Source organism: Aureococcus anophagefferens, assembly GCF_000186865.1.
Source record: "Aureococcus anophagefferens unplaced genomic scaffold AURANscaffold_6, whole genome shotgun sequence".
NCBI classification, from domain to species: Eukaryota; class Pelagophyceae; order Pelagomonadales; family Pelagomonadaceae; genus Aureococcus; species Aureococcus anophagefferens.
In genome coordinates this window covers 249009-274783 of record NW_008705566.1, presented here as the reverse complement: position 1 = coordinate 274783, position 25775 = coordinate 249009, and the positions used below count along the sequence as shown (strand labels likewise).

Sequence of the window (25775 nt, the reverse complement as noted above, 5' to 3'; positions counted from 1 at the left end):
TCCGCCGCCGCGACGCGGACCTTGGGGTCCGCGACCTCGCCCTGGAGCCGCGCGGCGTGGGCCGCGCGGAAGAGGTCGTCGCGGAGGAGCACGGCCGAGGACCCGTCGCGCGCCATGCGCGCCCACCGCGCCGCGCTCGGCGCGACGACGCGCCGCGCGATGGCGTCGCCGTGGTTCGCGCGGCGCACGAGCTCGCGCGCCTCGCGGAGGGGCACGCCGAGGTCCAGGGCCACGAGCTTGCCGGGCCGCGGGCCGAGGCGGAGCGGGCCCTCGGCGGATTCGGCGGCGGGTTTCTCGGCGGCCGCGGGCCCCGGGGCCGCGCGCGGCGCCGCCGTCAGGGCGTCGGCGCGCGTCGCGTGGACCGTGAGCGTGAGGGCCTTGAGCCCCCGCTCGGCGACGGCCCGGTGCGCCTCCTCCCACTCGAGGCGCGCGACGCTCGGATCGCCGGCCGCGACGACGACGCGGTCGCCCTCGTCGTCGGTCCAGGTGAAGCACATGCGCTTCTCGTCGACCTTGAAGACCGACGCCACGCGCCGCGAGAAGCGGCCCCAGCCCACGCCCCCGTCGGAGCCGCGCTGCGGCGCCGGCCAGCGCCGCACCTCGCCCGAGCGGGCGTCGACGACCTACGGAATGTTCCGTGTGTTGGTGGGGGGGGCTTTCGGGCGGAAAAGGGGTTACCTTGAGGGGCAGGAGGAGGTTCGACTGTTCGGCCATGACTCTCTTGTTCAGCGCGGATCGAAGCGGCCGCGAAGAACTCTCGAGGGAAGAGCTGGCTGCTTGGATGCGCTCGTCAACAGCTCGTCAACATCTCGGTGCTTGTGGCAATGTTGAGCGATAGTTGCAGGCTCGCATGGCCTGGAACGTCGAGTTATTAAGTTATGGCCTCCCTCGTAGATGACGCAACCTCTTCGGAGGAGGAAGACACGGCACCCGTGCGCGCGAACTTCGGATCGCTGCTCATGGACGACGACTCCGACTCGGAGCACTCCGACGGCCAAGACGCCGCGCCGACGCCGGCGCCCGCGCTCGCGCCGGCGCCCGCGCCCGCGCGCAAGGCGAAGAAGAAAAAGAAAAAGAAGAAGCAGCAGCAGCAGCAGCCGCAGGACGAGGAGGAGGACGACAACGACGACGACGACGAGGCCGCGCTGGCCGCGGCGATGGAGCGCGCGACCGCGGAGCAGGCCGCGCTCCCCGCGGCCGCCGACCCGAACGCCGTCGCGCCCGGCTACCTCCGCTTCGACTTCGGCCGCGTGGACCCGGAGCGGGAGCTCGCGAGCCGCTTCGGGTCGTCCGGCGGCGACGGCCGGCGGCGGGGCCTGCGCGGCGGCGGCGGCGGCGCGCGGCGGGGCGTCTTCGGCCCGGCCGCGGAGGGCTTCGAGCCCGCGCCGACGTTCGGCAAGGGCGGCCTGCGCTGGGTCGCGGCGGCGCCGCCGGCGCGGGGCCGGCCCGGCGAGGCCTGGCACGCCTTCGAGGCCTCCGACGGCTACGCGGCGGCGTCGCAGGCGCTCGCGGCGCTGGTGGGCGACCCGAACGAGCTCGGCCGCCACGTCGCCAACAACGCGCACCACGCGCCGGCGCTCTGCGCGCTGGCGCGCTTCGTCTGCCGGTTGAACAGGCCCGAGCTCGCGGGGCCCCTGCTCCTGCGGGCCGGCGCGGCCTACGAGGCCGCGATGGCCGCGAACAGCGAGAAGACGCGCGACGCGGTGAGGCGCGCCGCGATCCGCGTCGACGCGACGGAGCCCGAGCACGCGCCGCTCTTCGTCGCGCTGCACCGGCGCGCGCGCTGCGCGGCCATGCGCGGCGCGCCGGAGACGGCCGCGAACCTGTTCCGGCTGCTCCTGTCCTTGGACCCGCGCGGCGACCCCTGCGGCGTGCTGCTGCGGCTGGACGCGGACCTCCTCGCCGCGGAGCAGTACGACGCCGTGCTCGAGCTCCACGGCGCGAACGTGCAGGTCGCGGCGCTGCCGGCGGCCCTCGCGAGCGCCGCGTGCCCGCTCTTCGACGACCCGCCGCGCGCGGCGAAATCGAAGCCGGCCGGGCGCCTCGCGCCGTCGACGACCGCGCTGCTCCCCGGCCTGTGCCTCAACCGGGGCCTGGCGCTCCTGCGCCTCGACCGGCGGTCCGAGGCCGTCCGGGCCGTCGCGGAGGCGCTGTCCATGTTCCCGCACCTCCTAGCCTGCGTGCTCGACGCGTGCGGCGTCGACGCGGATCGCGACCGGTCGACGAACTACGACTTCCGCGAGCTCCTCTGGCACGACCACTTCCGCGCCAAGGCGCGCGACGAGGCGCTGCGGCGGGCCTTCGACGTCGGCGCGCTGCCCGTGGCGCTGGACGCCGCGTGCCTCCGGGGCCGCCACCTCTGGCGCGCGCCGGACGCGCTCCGCCTGCTCCACGACGGCGCCGCGGCGCTCGCGCGGCGCCTCGGCCCGGGCAAGACGTCGGCGAAGACCCTCGCCGTCGTCGACACGGCCTGGGCGACGTCCGCGCTGGCGAAGTACGCGGCCGTCCCCGTCGAGGAGTTCGCGGACGGCTTCCCGCAGCTGGGGCCCGAGGCCGCGGAGGGCTTCGACGAGGCCAACCTCTCGCCCGACGCGGCCCGCGAGGCCGCGCGCCAGGCCCAGGGGCCCGTGCGCCTCGCGCGCGGCCAGCGCGGCGCCGTGACGCTCGAGGACCTCCTCGACCGGCTCCCGCCGGAGCTCCGCGCGGACTTCGCCGCGCGGCTCGACGCGGGCGTCGCGCCCGAGGACGTCCAGGACGCGCTCCTGGCGCTGATGGCGTAACGGTTCGTGTCGCTTTTAGACGCGTCTCGAGCTCGAGATGAAAGTTGAAGGCGAAGCTGAACATCGAGGTGTCATTTTTCGTCGACACACCTTCGGGGCTGCCCCGATCGATCTCCGGCGCCGTCGGGAGCGGCCGCGCCTGGGAGCAGCCGGGAGTGCCAACAGGTCGCGGCTGCATCCGGGCCGCGCCGCAGCGTTTGCAAAGGCAGCAGCCGATGGGCCGCCGCCGGTCCGAGGAGGACAGCATCGCGGCGCTCGAGTTCGCGTTCTGCAACTTCGAGAACGACGACGAGGCGCCGCGGCGGCCGTCGAAGCGCCGGTCGAAGCGGCGGCGCGAGCGGGAGAAGGACAAGATCGCCGCCAAGTACCTCGACGCCAACGAGAGCCTCGGCGCTCCGGACACGTTCTCCCACCCGAACCCGCTCGCCGACGACGAGCGCAAGGAGGACCCGCAGACCCTGAGCCGGTTATCGTCGTCGTCGTCCGTGTCGAGCCTCGGCGAGGAGGCGACGCGCGTCCGCGGCCGGCGCGCGCCCGCGTGCTTCGCCGCCGCGGCCTCGGGCCTCTTCGCGGTCGCGTGCTACGCCGCGCTCGCCGCGCCGCCGGACGGCGCGACCGTTGTCGGGGCCTGGGCGGCGCCGCGGACCCTCGGCGGCGACGTCGTCGCCGTCGCGGACGGCGGCGACCTCGAGGCGCTCCAGTGGCGCTACGAGGGCTGGGACGGCGCGGCCTACGCGACGAAGACGTCCGCGCCGCTCGCGCTCGCCGCCTGCGGCCTGCGGCCCTACGGCTGCGTGGGGTCCTTCTCGCTCGGCGGGGCCTACGGCGACGCCATCTTCGACTTCGTGGAGATCTCCGCGAAGGCGAGCGCGGGCGTCATGGACGTCGCCGTCCGCGAGCGCCGCGACGCGGGCGACGACACGACGCGCTCGCTCCGCGTCGACTACGGCGCCCTGCCGGCCCTAGTCACGGCGGAGGTCGAGCTCTCGCTCGCGGAGTCGGAGGAGCGGCGCCCGTTCCTGCGGCGGCGGCGGGCGACGCGCGCGGTTCGCTACGCGGGGTCGCGGACGCGGCTCCAGGACCCGGACGCGGCCCGCGGCGCGAGGCTCGTGCTGCGCGCCAGCGGCGCCGTGGTGCGCGAGGAATCGCGGCCCCTCGCGCTCTCGATCCTCGCGGACCTCGGCGGCGCGCTCGCGGTCGTCGCCGCCGGGATCGCGCTGCTCGCGGTCGCGCTCGCCGCGGCGCGTTCTTTGGCGCGCGCGCTCCGCCGCCGCCGCGGCGGCGCGGCGCCGGCGCCGGATGTCATCGACGTGTAAGTATTTCTTTTTTTATCACAGCTTCGTTTTTAGTCGTCGCGGTCGGTGCGCCAGAAGGCGAGGACCGACGTGAATACGTCGTCGGGCGTGTCCAGGAAGAGCCGCTCGTGCGCGCGCACGCTCGACGACGGTGCCGCGCGGCCGCGCTCGCGGAGGGCCGGGAGCCGCTGGCGGAGGGCGAGGAGCTCCTTGCGCGGCGCGTTGACGTAGGGGAGCCAGCCGCCCGCGGCGCGGACGGCGGCGAGGACGTCGGCCATGGTTGGTTGGCCGCAGCGTCGCGCGAGGGCCTCGGGGTCGTCGCCGTTGTTGTTGCGCGCGTCGAGCGAGAAGCCGCGACTCAAGAGGAGCTTGCACATCTTGGGTTGATTGCACCCGGCTGCGAAGTGGAGCGCGGTCATATTATCATCCCCTTTGCGATCGTCGACTCGCGCGCCTGCGTCGAGCAGCAGGACTGCCGCGTCGCAATGGCCTTTACAAGAGGCGATCTCCAACGCCGTCCAGCAATTGTCTTCCTCACGCAGGTTGACATCGGCGCCGCGTTCGAGACAACAAGTGACGGCCGAAGACCAGCCCTCTTGCGCTGCACAAAAAAGGAGCGTAAGTACCTCCTCTGTTTCCCAGCTTGGATCCTCGATGCGCACACGTTCACTACCATCGCTTCTGTCGAATGTCACCCAAATAGGCGCATCAATGTCGCCGCCCGCAGCATGATAGGGCACAATTTGGTCGATCAACGAGCGTTCGAAAGAGCTGGCCATCGTGTTGGCTCGGGCTGCTGGACAATGCACCATGAAGCCAAGTTGAGGCGCGAGGCGATGGGAGCTCAAGCTTGAAAGTTTTCGAAGTTCGCCGCCAAAAAACCAGGCGCCCTTCGCACGAACGATGGTCAAGTCGAACAAAAAAAAATCGTCGAAGAAGCGCTCCAAGGCGAAGAGCAAGAAGCAGGCCATGCGGAGCGCGACGTTCGCGGCGAAGAAGCTCATCGACAGCGCCATCGCCGCGGGCGTGCGCGCCCAGGCCGAGGACGCGGCGGACGAGGGCGACGAGAGCATGGAGCAGGTGCTGCGGAACAAGAAGAAGTCCGTGCGGCGCGCCGCCGCCGCCGCCGCGCGGCTCTTCGAGATGGCGCTCGCCGAGGACACCGAGGGCGCGCGCGCGCCCGCCGACGCCGACGACGCCGACGGCGATGAGGACGACGGCGACGGCGACGACGACGCCGAGGGCGAGGACGCCATGGACGCCGACGACCCGCTGACGTCCATGGCCGCGCAGGGCTCCGCGTTCGCCGCCGCGGCGATCGAGCGCGCGCTCAAGACCGCGCGCGTCGAGGCCCAGGCGACGGCGCTCCTCGAGGGCATGGACGTGTCGCGGCGCGACGAGCCGGCGCCGGCGCCGAGCGCCGAGCCCCCCGTCTACCTCGAGGACGCGTTCCGGTCCGCCGGCTACGAGTTCGTCGACGACTCGCCGGACGCGTGGGCCGAGTTCTGGGCCGACGCGCCGGACGTCGTCGCCATCGACGCCGAGGGCACGCACTTCACGCCGCCGCTGCTCCTGCAGATCTGCGCCCGGGGCCCGCGGAGGCGCGTGCTGCTCGTCGCGCCGACGGGCGACGCGCTCGGCGGCGACGTCGCGCGGCTCCTCGGCGACGCCTCGATCACCAAGGTCTTCTTCGGCCCCCCGAGCCGCGAGCACCTCGGCGCGGCCATCGCCAACGCCGTCGACGCCCAGGCCTTCGAGGTCGCCGCGACGGGCTACGTCGGCAAGCAGCGGGGCCTGGCGGCCGTCGCGGGCGACGCGCTCCGGCGCGCGCCCTTCGCGAAGCGCAAGGACCTCCAGCGGTCCTTCGGCTTCTACCGGTCGCGGCCCCAGTTCGGCCTCTCCCACAGCCGCCACTGGCTCTCGCCGGAGCAGCGCGCCTACGCCGCCGCCGACGCCTGGGCCACGCTCGCGCTCTACGAGTCGCTCGCGGCCGAGGGCCACGCGCCGGCCCGCGAGGACGCGCCCGCGACGGCGCCGCGCGGCGCGAGCCGGTCCCCGCCCAAGCCGCCCAAGCCCACCAAGGCCGCGGGGCTGCGGGAGCTCGCGCGCGCGCGCGCCGCGAGCCGGTCCCCGCCGAAGCCCGCCGCGCCCGCGCCCGCGGCGGACTTCATGGCCACATAACACCCTACTCTAGAGCTTCGAGGACGCGTGGAGGAGGAGGGCCGCCATCGCCGCCGTCGCGGGCGAGCCGACGCGGAAGACGCGCGCGGACTCGTCCTCGGACGACCGGCGGACGATGAGCGCGAGGAACTCGGAGTCCGCCGACGTGAACTTCCAGCCGAGGTACCAAGGAGCCGCAGGCGTTCGTCGCGCCGACGACCTGCCACGAGTACCCCGGAAACCAGGAGTCGGCGTTCGACTCGGAGGCGACGAGGAGCCGCGGGTCGCCGCGCGGGTAGGCGACGGGCGCGACGGAGAACGGCAGCTCCGCCGGATTGAGGCGCGCGGGCTGCGTGAAATCGTAGAGGCTGACCGGCGCGCCGGCCGCCGTCTTCGCGAAGGCGTGTCCGACGAAGGTGTCGGCCTGGGTCTTCAGCGTCTCGAGGTACGGGAGCTCCAACAAGTCGTCGAAGCCGCCGAGGCCGCAGCTGCCCTCGGAAGAAATGTGCGGGTTCGACGCCTGGTGGACGAGCGTGTCGGCCCGCGCGCCGAGTGCGACCGCGGAGAGAACGACGGCTTTGAGGAGCGCCATGCTTGTGGTCCGATGTGGAGCTCGGGCTGATCTTTGACCGCACCTTGATGCCCGACCGTGATGTTGCACCCAAGGGTTGCGACCTCAATGGCAATGGTGGGGCTGCCCGGCGCATAGAGAGGTATCACACGCACAAGCATGGGCGGAAAGAACAAGCGCGGCTTCGTCGACGGCTTCGCCGCCGGCGTCGTCAAGCTCTCCAGCACGATGCCGCTGGACACGATCAAGGTGCAGATGCAGCTCCGCAAGTCCGTCGACGCCGACTACCGGACCATGGGCTCGTCGGCGCGGGCCATCGTGCGCGGCCACGGCATCGCGGGCCTCTACACGGGCCTCGGCGCGTCGCTGCTCAACCAGGGCGGCAAGACGGGCGTCCAGTTCGCGGCCTACCAGTTCTGGCGCGAGTCGCTCGGGCCTCTGGGTTTGGAAGCCGGCGGGCTGGCCTTCTGCGCGGGCGCGTCCGCGGCGCCGGACGGCGGCGATTCACGTCGAGAGAGAGAGAGCGCGGATCGCTCGTCCCGAACGAACGCGCGGAAGGCCGGCCCGAGTATGGAAACAAAACGTCCCCCGTCGCAGGCGCGCTCGCGGGCTTGACGGAGGCGTTCTGCTGGACGACGCCCATCGAGCGCATCAAGACGCTCCGCCAGGCCGAGCTCAACGCCGCGGCGCCGCGCGTCGACGCGTCGTCGCCGCTCGTGCGGGTCGCGCTCGTCCACGGCCGCATCGTCGCGAACGAGTTCCCGCTGGGCCTCTGGCGCGGCACGGCGCCGACGATGGCGCGCCAGGCCAGCGGCCTCGCCGTGCGCTTCCTGACCTACGACCTCGCCAAGGACGAGCTCCGCCGCTCCTCCGGCGCGCCGCGGCCCTGGCACAGCGTCCTCGCCGGCGCGTTCTCGGGAGCGGCGTCCGCGGTCGTCAACCACCCCGTCGACGTCGTCAAGAGCCGCATGCAGGCCGAGGCGAGCCGCGCCGGCGGGCGCCGGCCGAACAGCGTCGCCTACGCGGCGCAGCTGCTCCGCTCCGGCGGCGCCGCGGTCTTCGCGCACGGCCTCGCGCCGCGCGTGCTCAAGATCATGTCCGGCCAGGCCATCGTCTTCGGCGTCTACGAGAACCTCCGGACCGTCCTAGCGAACTAGAGTATTCGAATTAGAAGGCACAACAACAACACGACGCGGGGCGACCGACCTGCGGGGGCCGTCGCCGTGGACGCGACTCGCGCGCGCCGCGCGCCAAAAAAAAAGCGCTCCACAAAAGCCCTCAGTTCTCCAAGGTGTGATATGGTGTTCTCTCGCCATGGCGTCGCCGCTGCAGAGTCTCAGGTCTCGAAAGCATCATCCCCGGGCCGGAAAGCATCGACGGAGCGCGGACGCGGGCGCGCGCGCTACGTCTTCGGCATGAGGCCGTAGGCCTCGGGCATGCGCTCGATGGTGTACTTGCGCGCCTGGATGTACATGATGGGCACGCCGGGGATCTTCCGCAGCCGCCGCTTCAGGTCCTTGTCGCAGGTCGCGACGATGAAGCACCGGTGGACGCGCGCGTGCTCGACGATGTCGTCGTCCGCGTACGTGCCCTTCTTCAGGTAGGACGCCATGCGCATGAACCGGGGGTCCTTGGCGAGGCGCAGCGCGACGCGGTACTTCGAGCCCAGCTTCTCCAGCTCGGCCATGACGCTGTCGAGAACGACGGGGATGCACTTGGCGAGGAGGCAGTCGGTCATGCCCTTGACGACGTCGATCTTGTTCTTGATGGAGAAGTTGATGAAGTTCGTGTCGATGAGCACGTGGAACGGCGGGCCCAGGGCGTCGTTGTGGGCGAAGAACATGGACGTCGGCACCTGCTCGACGTTGCGCGCCTGCGCCGCCGCCTGGCGCTTCGCCTCCTTCTTCGCGAGCTTGTCCTGCGTGCTCTTGAGCCGCGGGTCCTTGGCCGCGAGCACCTTCTTCACGTTCTTCACCTTGGCGGCGCGGAACTTCTTGCCCTTGGCCATGACGGCGCGAGCGACGCGAGTGCGGCGTCGAGCCGCGGCGCCACAAGCTCGCGATCGCCAGGATGATGTTGTCGCTCATCATTTACCCCGCCCACGCGGTCAATCTTGACTTTGGGAGGTGAGGCGCTCGGCTCGGAGAGCGGCCGCCGCAGCAGCGCGTGCGCGGCGCCCCCGGGGAGTGGGGCCGCGCGCTCCCGCATGTGCCTCGGGACCGTGCGTGGCCAGACCACTGCGAAGACGCCGCGCGCGAAACGGTCCGGGCGTCGTCGAAAACGCAACGGCCTCGTCGGAGCGTTCTCTCGAGACGGCTGGCGCGTGTTGGACGTGTTCCGGACCTCGCTGGCCGTGTTTCTCCGGAGGAGTTGCGGAGAGGGTTGCTACGAAGAACATGTCTCGCGAAACACGGCCAGATGTACCGTCGGACCACCCTACGGCCTCGATTCCTCGATTCTCATCGATTGGCGGCGGTCAAAACGAGCCAGTGTGCGGCGCCGCGACGCCCCTGGACGTCCAGAGCGGTTCCGATGCCCTCTCACGACCGATCACCGGGGCTCCGCTGGCCCGCGCGTCAGGTGAACGCGGCACGCGACAGCTACAGCTTGGGCGCCTCCTGCCAGCGCCTCGAAAACGACACCAACACGGTCTACAGCGACGACGCGCCCACGAACGCGGACTGGCGCTGGCGTTGCGTCGAGACATCTTGTCTCGACTCCAGAAGACGCTCGGCCGTCGAAACGGTGCTCTGCGCGCCTGTTTTCCTGCCGTTGGTGCCTCGCCAGTACACCCTAGCCGTACTAAACCAGTACAAACGCGTCGTATACCGCCGTATATACTCGCTTCGGCGCCCCGCGCGACCGCCTGGGGACCGGGCGGACTCCCTGGGCTAGCGTGGACGTGCGTGGCACCCGCCGCCGTCGGGTGGACACGCGTACGTGGCGCTCGCGCACGCCGGAAATCTCCAAAAACCGACATTTTCGGCCATAACTTGTGCCAATCGATGACCTAGCATGATCGGCTGCGGTTCCGGAGCCCCAGATAAACGTCCATCACGATGAGACAAGCAGGGGGTCCGCGGTCGAGGTGCCCAAAATCGTCGATTTTCCAGTGGCGTGGGCGGGGTAAATCATGCTGTGGCAATAAGGCCTGTGGAGGCTGCGCCGGCCGCGTGCTCGTTGTTCGGCAACTCCTCCCGCGTCGGCTCGATCGCTCGACGCGCACACACGCACCGATGGAGGTCGGCGGCCCGTGCAACGGCCGCGGCGGGTTGATGAACCGGTCCATCTACACGCTCGAGGAGGAACCGCCGGAGCCCCGGGAGCCGGCGACGGCGCGCCTCGCGGCGCTCTACCGGAGCGCGCGGCGGAAGCTGGCGGGCCTGCGGAGCCAGGAGGAGGCGGCCGTCGTGCCGCGGGGCTACGACGACGAGCTCACGGAGGCCGACGACGACGAGGGCGTCGTCGTCGAGTCGGGCGCGGCGGTCGACCGCGCGCGCGAGGCGGACGACCGCGCGGCCCTGGCCGCGGCCGACGCGGCCGTCGCCGCCGCGGACAGGGCCCTGGGCGAGGGCGGCGCCGGGAGCGACCACGGCTGGCTCCAGCGGACCTTCGCGCGGACCGCGGGGCTCTACCGGCTCCGGGGCTACGGCGGCCGCGTCGCCGTGAGCGTGCAGCTGGGCTTCGTCGCCGAGTCCATCGCGGCGGACGTCGCGCCGGGCGAGCCGGGCGCCGGCGACGACCCGGAGACCGCCGTCGCGGACGCCGCGTGGCTCGAGGCCGGCGAGGAGCGCGTCGCGCGCTTACTCCGGAGCCTCGTCGCGCGCATGGAGCGGCGCGCCATCGCCTGGTCCCACGTGCCCAACGTGCCGGACCCCATGCTCGGCTCCCAGGGCGCCGTCGGCCTCACGCTGCCCTTCATCAAGTTCGCCTACTCCGTGTCCATCGCGCTGTCGGTGTCGCGGTCGTCGCTCCTCCGGTGGATGGAGCACAGCGCGCGCGGGCCCGCGGAGGCGCCGGCCCTCGCGCCGCCGCCGCAGGCCGACGAGCCGCCGAGCCCCGAGCCCGAGTGGCCCGGCGACGCGGTCGCCGCGCCGCCGCCGTGCCCGGAGGTCCTCGCCGCGGACTCGCCGCTCGCCGCGCCCGACGAGTGGCCCGACAGCCCCAACGCGCCCGACGACCAGCAGCCCCGCATCGTCGAGGAGGACTGCTTCTAGGGCCCCGGAGGCGCCTGTAATTCCCCCTGTTTGCTTATTCGCCTCTAGTCTTCGTCGTCTGACAGCGCGTAGTAGTCGCGATGATCGCTGCGCCAGAACGAAAAGACGTGCGAGAAGACGTCGTCGGGGACGTCCTTGCGGAGGAAGAGGCGCTCGTGCACGGGGACGCTCGACGGCGTCGCGCGGCCGCGCTCGCGGAGTGCGGGGAGCGCGCGGCGCAGCGCGAGGAGCTCGAGGCGCGGCGCGGCGACGTAGCCCGTCCAGCCGCCTGCCGCGCGCACCTCGGCGAGGAAGGCGGCCGTGGTCGCTTTGTTCACGTGACGCGCGACGGCCTCGGGGTCTAGACCTTCGGGATCACGCAGGTCGAGCGACGCGCCGCGACTCAGCAGGAGCTTGCACATCTTGATGGAGCCTCTAAGAGCAGCGTCGTGGAGCGCGGCGAACCCATCCCAGGTATCTTCACAGAGAGGTTCCCCTCCATCACTGACATTTACAGTTTGATCATCGACTCGCGCGCCGCCGTCGAGCAGGAGCACCGCTGCGCGGAGTTTATTGTGAATAACAGCGCTGTGCAGTGGCGTCTGTGCCGTAAAGGGCCGGCCACGGTGCACGTCGGCGCCCTGTGCCAAGAGCCAGCTGATACTCGAGCACAAACCACCCCGAGCGGCATGATAGAGAAGGGTCTCCTCCCCCGCAGGGTGGATCGCCAGCCCACCAAGCCAACCAAGCCAAACAAGGGCGTCAAGGTCGTTGCCCGACGCACGGAAGCGCTGCATTTGGTCCATGAACCGTGTCTCCGTCACCATAGTGGAGGCTGCGCGCGCGCCGCACTGGCTCGACCCCGGGCTGCTCCTGCGACCTCAAGAAGTCCGCAAGGTCGACGACTTGGTCGACATTGCACTCGCTGAGCATGGCTGCGATGCGCATTGTGTGGTCGCGCGTCGCCGCGCCGCTCCTGCGAGCATCGCCGCTCCTCCGGTCCGCGCGCGCGCGGCCGCTCGCGCTGCTCGGCGCGCGGCCGCTGTCGTCGCTCCCCGCGAACCTGACGCTCGCCGAGCCCGCGCCGACGGCGACGACCCCGACGCCGCCGCCGCCGCGCATCAACTACGCGCTGCGCGGCGACGAGATCCACGTCGACGTCGAGGCCTTCTTCGGCGGCGGCGCCGCGGCGCCGGCAATCGCGCTGCCCGCGGACGTCTTCGCCGCGCCGCTCCGCGTCGACGTGCTCCACGACTGCGTCCGGTGGCAGCGCAACAAGCGGCGGCAGGTGCACCGCGCGTCGAAGCGCCGCGGCGAGGTCTCCGGGTCGACGCGGAAGCTCTACCGCCAGAAGGGCACGGGCAACGCGCGCGCGGGGAGCCTGCGGTCGCCGCTCCGAAAGGGCGGCGCGAAGGCGCACGGGCCGGCCGCGCGCGACTTCAAGACGGAGCTGAACAAGAAGCAGCGGCGCCTCGCCCTCCGCGTCGCCCTCTCGGCCAAGCTCCGCGAGGGCCGCCTCACGGTCGCGGCGTCGCTCGACACGCCGCCGAAGACGCGCGTAGTCGCGGACGCGCTCCGAGGCCGCGGCATCCGGTCCGCGCTCTTCGTCGACGACGACCTCGCCGAGGACTTCAAGACGGCCTGCCGCAACGTGCCCCTCGTCGACGTCCTCCCCCAGGTCGGCGCCAACGTCTACTCCATCCTCCAGCGGGACCACCTCGTCCTCTCGGAAAGCGCCGCGTGCGGACGGCCCGCGCCGACGAAACGGAAAGGACGCGCGTGTGGGGTACGCGCGCATCCCCCCGCAGGCGCGCGCTCGCCGCCCGCCTCGCGCCGTAGGACGCCGGGGGCCTTTAAACTCGCCTCGCAGACGGCAAGTTTACTGTTGCTGCTTCGCCGAATGGCCACAGCTCGTCCACACACTATGAACACGATGCTGTGCTGCGCCGGCGAGTCCGACGAACCCGATGGCTCCTTGTCGCTCGCGCTCAACGATGGCACGACCATGCCCCAGATCGCTTTTGGTCTTTATCTCATCCCGAAGGACGAGGCCGGCGCGTGCGTGCAGGCCGCGGTCGACGCCGGCTACCGCCACTTCGACGGCGCGGCGTTCTACGACAACGAGGCCGCCGCGGCCGCGGCGCTGACCCCCGACTGCTTCTACACGTCCAAGGTCTGGACGACGGACAAAACGTTCGACGACGCCGTGCGGTCCGTGCAGCGGAGCGCGAAGGAGCTCGGCCGCCCGTTGGACCTCGCGCCCGTCGGCGTCCCGCACCCGTGGCGACGTTCGAGAGCTTTTTGACCGGGAAAAAACGAGGAAATATGCCGTAGGCGCTCGTGCACTGGCCCGTGCCCGGCCACCACTTGGAGCAGTACCGCGCGCTCGTGCACTGCCGCGACGAGCTCAAGATCGTGAAGCGTTGCGGCCTGAGCAACTACACGCCGGAGGACTACGAGGAGCTCATGGCGTCGGGCGTCGCGACCGGCGCGCCGCCCTGCGTCAACCAGATCGAGGTCTCGCCGTTCCTCTACCGCAAGGAGTGCGTCGACTACTTCCAGTCCAAGGGCCTCGTCGTCCAGGCCTTCAAGCCCCTCCAGCGCGGCGCGGCCCTCGGGAACGAGACCGTGGGCGCCCTGGCCTCGAAGCTCGGCGTGTCGGCGGCCCAGGTGCTGATCCGCTGGGGCGTGCAGAAGCGGCTCAACGTCTGCGTCAAGAGCGCGAACCCGGGCCGCATCCGGGCGAACCTCGACGTGGCGGGCTTCGAGCTCTCCGAAGACGACGTGGCCGCGCTCGACGCGCTGACGACGCCGGCGGCGATCGACGCGTGGCGCGCGCACTACGAGAAGCGGCGCGCGGGCACGGCCGCGCCCTGGGGCGACGGCCCCCGCCCCGCGGCCTAGGGTCTCACTCTTATTATTTCCGCAGGACGAACGCGTCCAGGGTGCCGCCCGTCGCCGCGTCGACCTGCGTGAAGGACAGCTCGTCGCCCGTGGCCTCGAGCATGGCGTAGCCGTAGGTTTTGTTGTCCCAGAGCACGTTCCAGGGCGGGTCCTGGGCCGCGCTGTAGTCGCTGTGGCCCTCGTCCTCGCCGCCGGCGCCCGTGACGACGTGCGTCGTGCCGTTGAAGGGCCCGTTGCGCTCGTAGGCGTGTTCGTGGCCGCTGACGTAGAGGTCGACGTCGTAGGTCGCGAAGAGGCCGCTCAGCGCGGCGACGAGGCTCGCTTGGGTGCCCGCCGGCTCGCCGTCGGCGTCGAGATCCTTGACGCTGTGGAGGGGCCGGTGGCCGCCGACGACGACCCAGGGCGTCGCGGACCGGTTCACGGACTTGAGGTCCGCCTCGAGCCAGGGCCGCCAGTCGCCGCAGCCCAGCGCGTCGCAGAAGCCGCCGCAGGAGGCCCCCGGCACGTGGCAGACGTCGGGCGCGCCCGGGAAGTCGCTCTCGGTGGACAGCGCGACGACGTGGAGCGGGCCGACGTCGAAGCTGTACCACATGTTCGCCGACCCGCCCGACTCGGACGACGGCATGCGGAAGCGCGCGTTGTAGGCGCTAAAGTTCGAGAGCTTGAGGGCCCGCGACGCGTACTTGGCGACGCACGCCGGGCTGTGGCACTCGGCCTCGTGGTTGCCCGGCAGGACCATGTAGGGCGCCCGGGACGCGAAGGCACCGCAGGCCTGGTCCATGTACTCGTCCCAGGCGGCCTCGTAGGCCCAGGTCAGGGGCTCGTGGAGCAGCGCGTCGTCCGCGTAGCCGACGTCCCCCAGGTGCCAGAAGAAGTCGACGGTGTCCGCGACGCCGGCGAGGCCGTCCATCGTGGCCGCGCCGCCGTACTGGCGCCGGCCGAGGTCGCCGAAGACGGCCGCGCGCACGGGCGCGGCGAGGTCCCCGGCCGCGCGCGCGGTAGTAATGTTGAAGACGTCGGACCACGCCTTTTCGGCGCCGACGCTCACGTGATAGGTCGTCGACGGCGCGAGGCGCGTCACGACGGCCGTGTGCTGGAAGCTCTCGAGGTAGGACACCGTCGTCGCGTCGACGACCGCGTCGAGTTCCGCGCCGGCGGCGCCGTAGGCCGCGCGCTGCGTCGCGTTGCCCCGCGTCGTCCACGACACGCTGAGGCCGTCGCCGCCGGCGAACGCGAAGTGGACCTGCGTCGGCTCGTAGAGCGCCGCGCAGGCCGACGCGTTCGTCACCTCCTGGGACGAGCCGCAGGCGTTCTCGGGGCTGCCGTAGGCGTGGCAGCTCGAGTCGCCCGCGAGCGGGCACCAGCGGCAGCCCCCGAGCCACGACGACGCGGAAGCGCAGGCCTCGCAGCTGTCGTGGGCGTCGCAGTCCGTCGCCGCACCGAGGGCCAGGCCCGCCGCCGCGAGGGCGCGCCGCATAGATGGCAGATTCGAACGAACGGGCCAATGGGTGCGTCTGATGGCAGCCCTTCCAGGTTCAGCTCGAGATCTCGAGGGCAAACCGAAGGTTTCGCGCCAAGATGAAGTAGATGCTGCTCCTGTGAAATGTATGCCGTGGGCATGGCGGCGCCGGCGAGTCACAAAACGAGCGCTGCCAGCGGCTCGCTAGCGCGCTAGGAGCCAGTCGCGCGTTGCCAGCGGTCGCGGCAGCACGCGCGCCGTCTCATGCCGACGGCGCAGGAGCGCCTGGCGGCGGCGTCGGAGCGCGCGGTGCCCGTGCAGGTCGGGCTCATCGACGACGCCGTCGTCGTCGGCGCGGCGCCCTTCGACGTCGAGGAGTCGGTGGCCGACGTCGGGCCCTGGCTGCGTCGGCCGATCATCGCGCGCGAGGCCGTCGTGCTCGAGCGCCTGCCCGCGACACCGCGGCGCGGCGGGAGGCCCGGCCCGCGGCCCGAGCCCCCGAACCGCGTCGAGTGGTTCTGCTTCCCCGAGGGCGAGGTCGTGCTCAAGTGGCGCAAGAAGCGGCCGCCGAGCCGCTGCCACGCCTTCGCGCTCCACGCCGAGGGCCCGCCGGTGCGCGGCGTCGTGCTCGTCGCGTGGCGCGCGTGCGGCCGCTGGGCCGCGGACGGCGGCCGCTGGGCGCCGCGGGCGCCGGAGGCGCACCAGCGGGGCGGCGCGCGGTCCCGGAGGCTCTGGGCGCCCGTCGCGCTCTGCCTGCTCACGCGCCTGGGCGTCGTGCCGGCGCTCGTCGCGTGGCTGGAGCCAGGGCAGCAAAAGAGAGCGAAATTCCCAACTTCAAAGGCTCCGATCTCGGCCGGTTTCCACTCGTTTCGGCTGATTTTTGGACGAGCGATCATCTCTGGGAACGATCTCGAAGCGTGGATGCTTTTTCCGGAACGCGCGCGCGCGGAACACTCACGTTGAAGCGACGTTGAATCACCATTTTGCTGCCCAGGCTCGAGCAGGCCGAGCCGTGGCTCGCGGCGCGGTGGGCCGGCGGCGGCGACGACGGGCCGTCGCTCGTCGCGCGGCTCGCGCAGCTCGCCGACGAGGCGCCGCGGCCCGTGCGCGGCGCCCTGAGCCTGCTGGCCGCGGGCCCGCTCGGCCACCTCGTGGACGCGCGCGAGCGCGTCGGCGCGCCGTCGGCGCGCGCGGCGCGGCCCGCGACGCTCGCGGGCGGCGGCGCGCTGCCGCGGCCCGTCGGCGGCGGCGGGAGCCTGTGGCTGGCGGCGCTCCTCCTGGGCCCCGAGGGCCTGGCGACGGCGCTGGCCTGCGTGCTCCTCGAGCGGCCGCTGTGCCTCCACGCGGAGTCGACGACGGTCCTCGCGCCCGTCGCGGAGGCGCTCCTCGCGCTGGCGGCGCCGCTGGAGTGGGCCGGCGTCTACGTGCCCGTGCTGCCGAAGCCCCTCCTGGAGCTGCTCGACGCGCCCCAGGCCTTCCTGCTCGGCGTCGAGTCGAAGTGGATCGACCGCGGCTTCTACGCCGAGAGGCGGCGGGCCGAGGCGGCCGCGGGCGCGCGGGACCGCGAGCGGCGCGCGGCGCGCGGCGAGGAACCGGTCTCCGCCGAGGACCTGCGGCTGCCCGGCGCGGAATCGGGCCCCGACGTGACCATCGGCCCCGGCGTCGTCCTCTTCGACCTCGACGCGCGCGCCGTCGACGCGCCCGGCGGCGAGGACCCGCCGGCGCTGCCCCCGGCGCCGCGGGACGCCGTCGTCGCCGCGGCGCGCGCGCTCCGGGAGCAGGCCTGCCTCGCGGCGCACGGCGACGGCGACGGCGACGCGGCCGGCGAGGGCGCCGCGCGCGCGCCGCACGTCGGCCTCCAGGCCGCGGAGGCGCGGCTCCAGCTCGCCTGCGCGGCGGCGGTGCTCGACCTGCTGGACCCGGGCCACGACCGCGCGGCGGCGGCGGCGCCCGCGCGCCGCGGCCTCGAGCCGAAGACGCGCGGCGTCATCGCCGTCGCGCGCTGCGCCGCGGCCGCGCGCGCGTTCACGCGGGCCCTCGTCGAGACCCAGCACTTCCAGCAGCTCTTCGAGGGCCCCGGCGACCGCCTGCGCCGCGCGCGCCGCCACCGACGCCGCCGCCGCCGCCGCCGCCGCCGAGGGCGCGGCGGACGCGGACGTCGTCGCCGCGGTCCACGGGCCCCGCGACGACCGCTTCGCCTACCGCCTCCCGCCGCCCCTCGACCCGGACGACGACGACGACGGCGCGCCGCCGGCCGACGCGCCACCGCCGCCCGCGCCCGCCGCCGACGCGCCGCCGGACGCCGCCGCCGACGCGGCGGCGCCGCCGCGCCTCGCGTGGCGGCCGCCGCGGCTCCTCGACCACGTCGGCGCGCCGGCGCCGCCGCCGACGCGCGTCTACCGCTACGGCACCCTCGCGGACCTCCTCGGCGTCTCCCTCGCCGAGCTCCGCGAGGCCCTCGAGCCGCCCGAGCCGCCGCCGACGAACGGCGGCACGTCGCCGCGGTCCTTCGCGCGCGACGCCGACGCCGACGAGGCGTCGACGTCCGAGGAGGACAGCGTGAGGTAAACAAAATTAGACACTCGCTCGACTCGGAGACAGGTCCGAGGCCGGCCGCGAGAGGCCGACGGCTGCTAGGCGGCTCGAGTCGGGGCCCCGGGCCGACGGGGGGCGGCGCACGACGCTGACGGCGTCCCGGACGGGCTCTTGAAGTGGCTCCTCGGGACTTTTTTTTACGATCCCTCCCTATTCAAGGAGGCTTCAACCTCGAGGGCAAAACTTTTTTGCTAGAAGCTTGTGAAGAGCATGGTATTGATGGTGAGTCCATAGCCGGGCTGCCGCCCCACGACGGCTGATGGACGCGGCGGCGAAGCCGCCGCAACTAGATACGGTCGGCACGACGCCGCAGCTGCCGCCGCCGCCCGTGGAAACGCGGCCTCGAAGCGGCTCGGATCCGCGCGATGACGCCGACCTCGCGTCGCCGGCGAGCGATGGCGGGACCCCGACGGCGCTGACGCCCGTCGCCCTGCCCGTGCTCCCGCCGCACGCGTCGCCCGTGCCCCCCGCGCGCGCCCTCGGCGCGGAGCCGCGGCCGTTCGAGGCGGTCCGCGCGGCGCTCGGCGCCGCGGCGCCGCGGGCGTCGCGCGCGGACCGCTTCGAGCCGCTCGCGGCCGTGGTCTGCGCCGCGCTGTCGTCGGCGCTGCGGCGGCAGCTCGGCGTCGACGGCCTGTCGGCCGACGACGCGCGCGCGCTCCGCGGGGCCATCGCGCGGCGCGACCGCGACGTCCTCGCGCTGCTCTCCGCGGTCGCGGCCGCGGACGCGGCGCCGGCGGCGCCGGCGCCGGCCGCCGCCGGCGGCGGCGGCGGCGCGCGCCGCGGCCCCCGGGGCGCGAACGCGCTCGCGCGGCGCGCGGACCGCGAGGACGTCGCGGCCGCGCCCGTCGCGCTCGTCGCCGCGCCGCCGGTCGCGGCGGGCTCGCTGCTCGCGGCGGGCGACGACGGGTCCCGCGCCGCGCGGACGTCCTACGAGCAGGTCGACATCGCCTGCCTGCTGCGCAACGTCGTGGCGTCGTCGGCCCTCGACACCGCGCGCATGACGGCCTTCGACGAGAACAACGACGGCCTCGTGCAGTTCGGGGAGATCGCGCGCATCTTCGGCGAGCTGCTGCGCGTGCGGCTCCTCGACGGCGAGATCGAGGCGCTCTACGACCTGCTGGACAACTCGCTGGACCACATCCGCCTCGTCGACCTCGCGCGGTTCCTCGACCCGCGCGACGCGCCGCGCGGCGGCGCCGCGGGCGCCGCGCCGGGCCGCCTCGAGCTCGCGCGCGCGTCGACGGTGACGACCGTGGCCCTGTCGCCCGACGGGAGCCGCGTGGCCTGCGGCGGCATGGACTTCTACTGCGTCGTCTGGGACGCGCGCCGCGACCTGTGTGGAAATCAACCACTGGTTTGGGGGGTCCCCACCAAACTTCAGAACTCTCTATCTCAATCAAATCGAAGTCGATTCGGCTGATTTTTGGACGGATCGATTGCTCTCGTCGAGTTCTCGAAGCACAGCGGAAGCGTCTGGTCCACATCGTTCGATTAAGCTCACATTGAAGTCGGGTTGAAGATTTGATTTCCACACAGGCCGCGACGCGCGGCTCTACGAGCGCCGCTTCCCGAAGCAGGTCGGCGCGGTCGCGCTCGGCGCGCGGGGGCTCGCCGTCGGCTGCTTCGCGCCGGGCCACCTCGACTACGTCGCGGACCTCGGCGCCGGCGGGGGCGAACCGGCGCCCGGCGACGCCGCGTGGCAGGCGGGCCGCGACGTCAACGCGCTCGCGCTCTTCGAGCGCGCGGGCGAGCTCGCCGTCGCCGCGGGCGACGCCGTCGTCATCTACGCCGTCGCGCAGCGCGCGGAGCTCTACCGCTTCGAGGCGTCGGGCACGGCCTGGGGCGTCGCGCTCGGCGCGTCGGAGAACCACGAGCTCTCGCGCGCGCGCGGCGGGCCGCCGGTGCGCTTCGCCGTGCCGAGCCGCGACGCCGAGGACGCGGCCGAGTGGCCCGAGTGGGACTCGGCCCTCGCGCGCCAGCAGTCGACGCTGCGGCGCGCGAAGACGCACCGCGTGCTCGAGGTCGGCGCGTCCGGCGACGGCGAGGACTCGCGGCTCCGCGTGACGGACGCCGGGGCGACCTACGTCCACGAGGACGCGGCGCTGCGCGTCGTCGAGGGCGAGAGCTCGCGGACGCGCGTCGTCTCCGTCCACGAGAGCCTCGACAAGAAGCGCCTGCTGGGCCCAGGGCAGGACAAGAGAGCGAAATTCCCAACTTCAAAGGCTCCGATCTCGGCCGTTTTCCACTCGTTTCGGCTGATGTTTGGACGAGCGATCATCTCTCGGAACGGTCTCGAAGCATGGATGTGTTTTTTTGTTACGCGCGCGCGCGGAACACTCACGTTGAAGCGACGTTGAATCACCCTTGTGCTGCCCAGGCTGGGCCTCGACGCGGCGCTCGCGCTCGGCTGCGTCGCGGGCGCGGCGCTCCGGGGCCGGGGCGCGCTGAGCGCGGCGCAGTACGCCGCGGCGGACCTCTGGGTGACCTTCTTCTACCTCCTCGAGCTCGTGATCCGCGGCATCTGCCACGTCGAGGTGCACCACTCGCTCTGGAAGTTCGCGCGGGACCCCGCGTGCGTCGCCGACGGCGCCGTCGTCGCCCTGGGCCTCGCCGCCGTCTTCGTGCGCCACGCGCCCTACGTGTCCTGGGGCCTGGCCCTGAGCAAGTGCGCGCGCTTCCTCCGCGCCGCGCGGTCCTGCGCGCGCCACCTCCGGGGGCTGAGGCACGCGCGCGCCGCGTCCGGCCGGACCTACGCGGTCGAGCTCGACGGCGGCGCCGTCGTGGGCGACGTGGACCGGCGCGACATCCTGACGAACCCGGAGCGGCGCTACGTCGACATGCGCCGCGCCGCGGGCGACGAGGTCATGGCGCCGCGCGGCTTCGGCGCCGCGCGCGCGCGGAGCGGCGACGAGCGGGAGACGCGAGGGTCGCGGGGCCGCTCGGAGGCGCCGGAGCCCCTCGGCACGACGCCGCCCATGCCGCGGCTGAAGCGCTTCGCGTCGCGGCGCTGGAAGCGGACCCGGACGTCGCGCGCGGAGGCCGACGCGGACCCGCACGCCAAGGGGTCGCTCGGCGAGCGCGACCGCATGCCCGTCTGGGTGAGATTCCGCTGCGCGTCGCGCACCGTGGAGACGCACAAGTACGTCGCCTTCGGGGGCGAGTCCGGCCGCGCCGAGGTCTGGCGCTACGACGTCGCGGGCCGGCCGCGGCCGCCGGCGGACGGCGGCGCGCGCGACGCCGTCGAGTGCGCCGCGGGCGCGTCGCCGCGGACGAGCCGCCACGCGAGCCGGGCCTGGTCCATGCGCTTCGACCACACGGTCAACTGCGTGTCCCTGTCGGGCTCGACGCGGCGCGTCGCGGCGTGCGCGCGCGAGGTCGTCGTCGTCTACGACTTCGACAGCCGCTGCGTCGTCTTCCGGCTCGACGCGGGCGACGCGCTCTACAGCGTGGCCCTGTCGCGCAGCGGCAAGTCCGTGCTCTTCGGCGGCGCGTCCAAGGAGGTCAAGCTCTGCGACGTGACGACGGCCGCGCTCCGCTACGAGGCGCGCGCGGACGACCGCGTCCGCGCGGTCGCGCTCTGCGGCGACGACGAGGTGCTGGCCTTCGGGGGCTTCGACGCGACGCTGCGCCTGCACCACGTGGGCCGCGGCGCGCCCTGTGCCGTCGGCGAGTGCGGCGCGACCGCGCGCGCCGTGGCCGTCGACCGCGCCGGCGCCGTCCTCGCCGTCGGCGGCGACGACGCGCTGTGCCGCTGCTACGACCTCGTGCGCGGGTCCCTGTCGCAGCCTTCCTGGAGCGCGAAGCACCGGGGCAAGGTCTGGACCGTCTCTGTGACTCCGGACGGGACCCGCGTCGCGGCCGGCGACTACGCGAACGCCGTCGTGCTCTACGCCGCGGCCGACGGCGCCGTGCTCTGGCTCAAGACGTCGTGGCTCGGCAAGGGCGCGCCCTTCACCTGGGCCGTCCACTTCTCCGGCGACGGCGACACGCTCGCCATCGGCCACTGGGACGCCTACGCCTACCTCGTCGACGCGGCGGACCTCCGCGAGTTCGGCGCGATCGAGCGCGGCGACCGCGTCTACGCGGTCGCGCTGTCGAGCGACGGCGCGCTCGTCGCCGTCGGCGGCCGGGACAAGCGCGCGGCGGTCTACGCCGTCGACGGCGACCACATCGCCGCGCTCTTCGAGACGGTCCACGAGGCCTTCGTGTACGCGGTCGCGCTGAGCCGCGGCCGGCGCGGGAACCGGGCGATTCGAGCGAGCTTCGACGCGCGCGGAACGCGCGCGACCGTTCCGGAAAAAGCATCCGCGCGTCGAGAGCGCTCCGAGCGATGGTCGCTCGTCCCAAAATGAGCCGAAACGAGGGGACACGGGCCGAAAGCCCTTGACGTTGGGGCGTTCGCACCCCCTCGCGCCGCGCAGGCCACGACGACGCCGTCCTCGCCGTCGGCCGCGTCGACTGCCTCGTCGCCGTCTTCGACGTCGCGAGCGAGGCGCGGACGGCGACGATCGCCATGGAGGGCCTCGTGCAGAACCTCTGCTTCGCGCCCGCGGCGCGGGACCTCGCCATCGCGGCCGAGCAGAACACGGTCGACGTCTGGGACCTGTCGGACGCGTCGCGGCCGCGCGAGAAGCTCGTCGTGACGCGCCACGCGACGACGAACGACGTCGCGCTGAGCCTGCGGGGCTTCGCGTTCTGCAACGGCACGATCTTCAGCACCATGGGCGTCGGGAGCCGCGTGCCGGCCCGCGCGGGAAACGACCAGCGGAATGTCCGGCGAAACTTCGAATCTCTCTAGCTCGGTAAAATCGACGTCGTTCGGCTGATTTTTGGACGGATCGATGTATCTCGGCGAGTTCTCGAAGTAGAGCCAAAAAGCTCGTGTCGAAACCTTCGAAGACGCGCACATTGAAGTCGTGTTGAATATTTTTGTTTCCTAGGTGCCGGCGTGGTACGACGCGCTGAACCACGAGGTCGCGCGCGCGACGCTCGACCACCCGCGCGCGCTGCGCGCGGCGCTCCGGCTCCACCGCACGCTCGTGAACCAGGTGAACCCCGTGAGCGGCGAGTCGATCCTGCAGTACGCGGTGCGGAAGAAGTCGCGGCGCGCCGTGGACCAGCTGCTCCACGCGGACTGCCCCATCGGCCTCCTCGGCGACTGCAACGGCATGAACGCGATCACCGTCGCGCTCGCGAACGAGCGCAAGGGGGCGTTGAGCCAGCTGCTGGACGTCATGATGACGTCGCTGGACGGGTCGCCGCTCGCCGCGGCCGCGTTCAGCAACGCGCACGCGGCCATCGCGGACCAGTACCCGGACCTCTACCTCGACTTCATCTCGCGGTCCTTCCTCATCCACGACACGGACGTCGTGCCCCCGGGCCACAACTTCGCGCTCATGCCGCCGACGGGCGCGTCCGTGACCGCGGGCAGCGACCACCGGTCGCCCGCGGACTTCTGGAGCGACTTCCTGGTCAAGGCGGGCGCGCGGTTCCGCTACTTCGAGCACCGCGAGTCCGACGACGGCGCGGCGCACCGGCCCAGCGGCGCCTTCCACGCGCGCAACTCGTTGCGCCACATGCTGAGCCGCCGGTCCTTCGACGGCGGCCGGGCCGGCGCGGCGCCGACGTTCGCCAACTTCGCGACCCTGGGCGGCGCCGGCGTCCGCGCGCACCTCAAGAAGACGGAGGTCGCGGCGATGATCGTGCCCTTCGAGCGCGTGCTGGGCACCTTCGGGGGCGACGCCGTGAGCCAGGACTCCGTGCTCGCGCTCGCGACGCGGTGCGCGGCGTCGATGAACGACTACCGGGTCTTCGAGAGCCAGATGGTCCGCGCGATCATCCAGTTCAAGTGGGACCACTACGCGCGGTCCATCTTCATCGCCCAGTGCGTCCTCTGCGTCTTCCACTTCGCTTTGGTCATCGCGCTCTACGTCGCCGTGACGCCGGCGATGCGGCTGCCGACGCGCTGGGACCCGGGCGACCGCGGCCGGCCCGCCCACGGCCTCGGCGAGGTCTTCGCCCTCGCGCTCTACCTGCCCGTGGTCCTGCTGACCTGCTTCCTCCTGGGGCTCGAGGTGCGGCAGATGCTCCTCGAGGGGTCGCAGAACTACTTCGCGGGCCACGCGGTCTGGAAGGCGCTCGACCTCGCGTGCCTGTCGCTCCAGCTCCTCGTCGACGGCCTCCTCGCCATGGAGGTCGGCGGCTGGCTGCTGGCCTTCTTCGCCTGCGTCAACGTCCTCTTCTTCAACTGGCGCATCATCTCCTTCGCGCGGGGCTTCGAGAACTGGGGGCCCCTCGTGCGCATGATCGTGAAGATCGTCTGGGAGGTGCGCTTCTTCTCCGCCGTCGTCGCGCTCATGCTCGTCGGCTTCTGGCTCGCGTTCGCCATCGGCATGCAGGAGACGCCGACGGAGTGGCTCATGGTCTTCCTCTTCAACGCGGGCTTCTACGGCGAGTACGAGAAGGACTACCTGAGCGGGGACCAGGGCTTCTACGACTGGCGCATGGACCGCCAGCTCCCCATCACGACGGTCCTCCAGCTCTTCATGCTCATCTTCGGCGTCCTCGCGCTCAACCTGCTCATCGCCATCATGAACAGCGCCTACGAGCGCGTCCGCGCGTCCGCCGTCGCGGAGATGCTCCACGAGAAGAGCATGATCATCCTCTCCATCGAGCGCCTCTGGCTGCCCATGGTCATCTCGGCCTACGGCATCCCCCACGACTACTTCTTCCCGCGCTGGCTCCTCCTCCTCGGGCCCATCTCCATCCTCGACGTCTCCGAGGAGAAGCGCCGGGCCATGCACGACCGGGTCGTGGGCATGCGGGAGTCGCTAAGCTGAAGCTCCGAGGTTTAGGGCCCCTAGAGCTCCTCCCGCGCCTCGCGCTCGCGGCGCGCCCTGTAGTGCGCGCAGACCTTCTCGGCCTTCTTCGAGAGATCCGCCTCGTCGCACCATCGCGTCTGCGAGGGGGGGTGAATGGCGCGCCGCGCGAAAAAAACGCGCGGCGGAGGGACGCGGGCCGCGCGCGTGCATCTCCTCGACCTCGTCGACCGGCGGGCTCTTGTTCGCGCCCATGTAGAAGCCGCCGCCGCGCACGTCCTCCCAGTGGTCGCAGACGGCGCTCTCGACGCGGTCGACGCGCGCCTCCTCGCGCTCCTGGCACCAGAAGTCGTGCATCTCGCGGAGGATGGGCTTCGGATAGACCTTCATGATGCTCATGGTCGAGATCTCGCCGAGGAGGCCCTTGCTCTTGCGATGCATCTTGCGATGCTCCTCGGATTTTTTGTGCATCTCCTCCGTCGCGCCCCGCGGCCAGCCGAGCGCGCACGCGCACCACGCGGCGGCGACGACGACAACAACACTACGGCTGCCCGATCTCCGCATCGTGTCGTCCGACGGCGTCTGTGGGCTGTTTCCCCTGCATGTTGAGTTCAAGTTGCACTGTAAGCTCTTGACTGAGATCACCACAAGGTGACAAGGTGAGACGACTTGCGTGCTCATCATCGCGCGGCTGTGCGCTCCCATTCACCGGCGCGCGCGAGTCATACACCATGGACCTCGTCGCATTGCTCTTGCTCGAAGACGGCCGCGAACCCGTCGCCGCGCCGGAGCCGCTCCCCGCCGACGCCAGCGCCGCGTCCGTCGCGCTGCTCTGCGCGCAGTCGACCTTCGCCGTGCTCAGCGGCGAGGGCGAGAGCGCGCTGGAGGCGCGGCGCTTCGCGTTCTGCCGCGACGTCGTGCGCCTCGGCGCGACGGGCCGCGGCGACGTCGGCGCGCGGCGGCGCGCGCGGCTCGTCGCGGTGTGCGCCGCGCCGCT

At 72.5% G+C, this 25775-nt stretch overlaps 7 protein-coding genes across 7 annotated transcripts; 5 read left to right on the top strand and 2 right to left on the bottom strand.

Moving 5' to 3' along the window:
* Positions 1-853: 853 nt before the first annotated feature.
* AURANDRAFT_71263 (hypothetical protein) lies at positions 854-7963 on the top strand (the record flags this gene model as incomplete). The annotated part of the gene is made up of 5 exons (XM_009037693.1): positions 854-2776; positions 2986-4090; positions 4961-6201; positions 6965-7314; positions 7404-7963. The coding sequence occupies 5 exons, from the start codon at positions 879-881 to the stop codon at positions 7961-7963; spliced, it is 5154 nt and encodes a 1717-aa protein (XP_009035941.1).
* Positions 7964-8208: 245 nt separating this feature from the next.
* AURANDRAFT_24178 (hypothetical protein) lies at positions 8209-8814 on the bottom strand (the record flags this gene model as incomplete). The annotated part of the gene is made up of 1 exon (XM_009037196.1): positions 8209-8814. The coding sequence occupies one exon, from the start codon at positions 8812-8814 to the stop codon at positions 8209-8211; it is 606 nt and encodes a 201-aa protein (XP_009035444.1).
* Positions 8815-10042: 1228 nt separating this feature from the next.
* On the top strand, positions 10043-11023 carry AURANDRAFT_62933 (expressed protein; the record flags this gene model as incomplete). The annotated part of the gene is made up of 1 exon (XM_009037694.1): positions 10043-11023. One exon carries the CDS (start codon positions 10043-10045, stop codon positions 11021-11023), a length of 981 nt encoding a protein of 326 aa, XP_009035942.1.
* Positions 11024-12215: 1192 nt separating this feature from the next.
* AURANDRAFT_14958 (hypothetical protein) lies at positions 12216-12749 on the top strand (the record flags this gene model as incomplete). Its single annotated transcript, XM_009037695.1, has 1 exon — positions 12216-12749. A coding segment is annotated over one exon (534 nt), but the record flags the coding sequence as incomplete, so codon positions are not given.
* A 234-nt stretch (positions 12750-12983) lies between these two features.
* On the top strand, positions 12984-13807 carry AURANDRAFT_13765 (hypothetical protein; the record flags this gene model as incomplete). Its single annotated transcript, XM_009037696.1, has 2 exons — positions 12984-13265; positions 13337-13807. Coding segments are annotated over 2 exons (753 nt in total), but the record flags the coding sequence as incomplete, so codon positions are not given.
* Positions 13808-13919: 112 nt separating this feature from the next.
* On the bottom strand, positions 13920-14816 carry AURANDRAFT_62931 (hypothetical protein; the record flags this gene model as incomplete). The annotated part of the gene is made up of 1 exon (XM_009037195.1): positions 13920-14816. One exon carries the CDS (start codon positions 14814-14816, stop codon positions 13920-13922), a length of 897 nt encoding a protein of 298 aa, XP_009035443.1.
* An 813-nt stretch (positions 14817-15629) lies between these two features.
* On the top strand, positions 15630-24823 carry AURANDRAFT_71262 (hypothetical protein; the record flags this gene model as incomplete). Its single annotated transcript, XM_009037697.1, has 8 exons — positions 15630-16156; positions 16360-17404; positions 17505-17924; positions 18274-19297; positions 19497-20208; positions 20338-22271; positions 22382-22698; positions 22901-24823. The coding sequence occupies 8 exons, from the start codon at positions 15630-15632 to the stop codon at positions 24797-24799; spliced, it is 7878 nt and encodes a 2625-aa protein (XP_009035945.1).
* Positions 24824-25775: the final 952 nt, after the last annotated feature.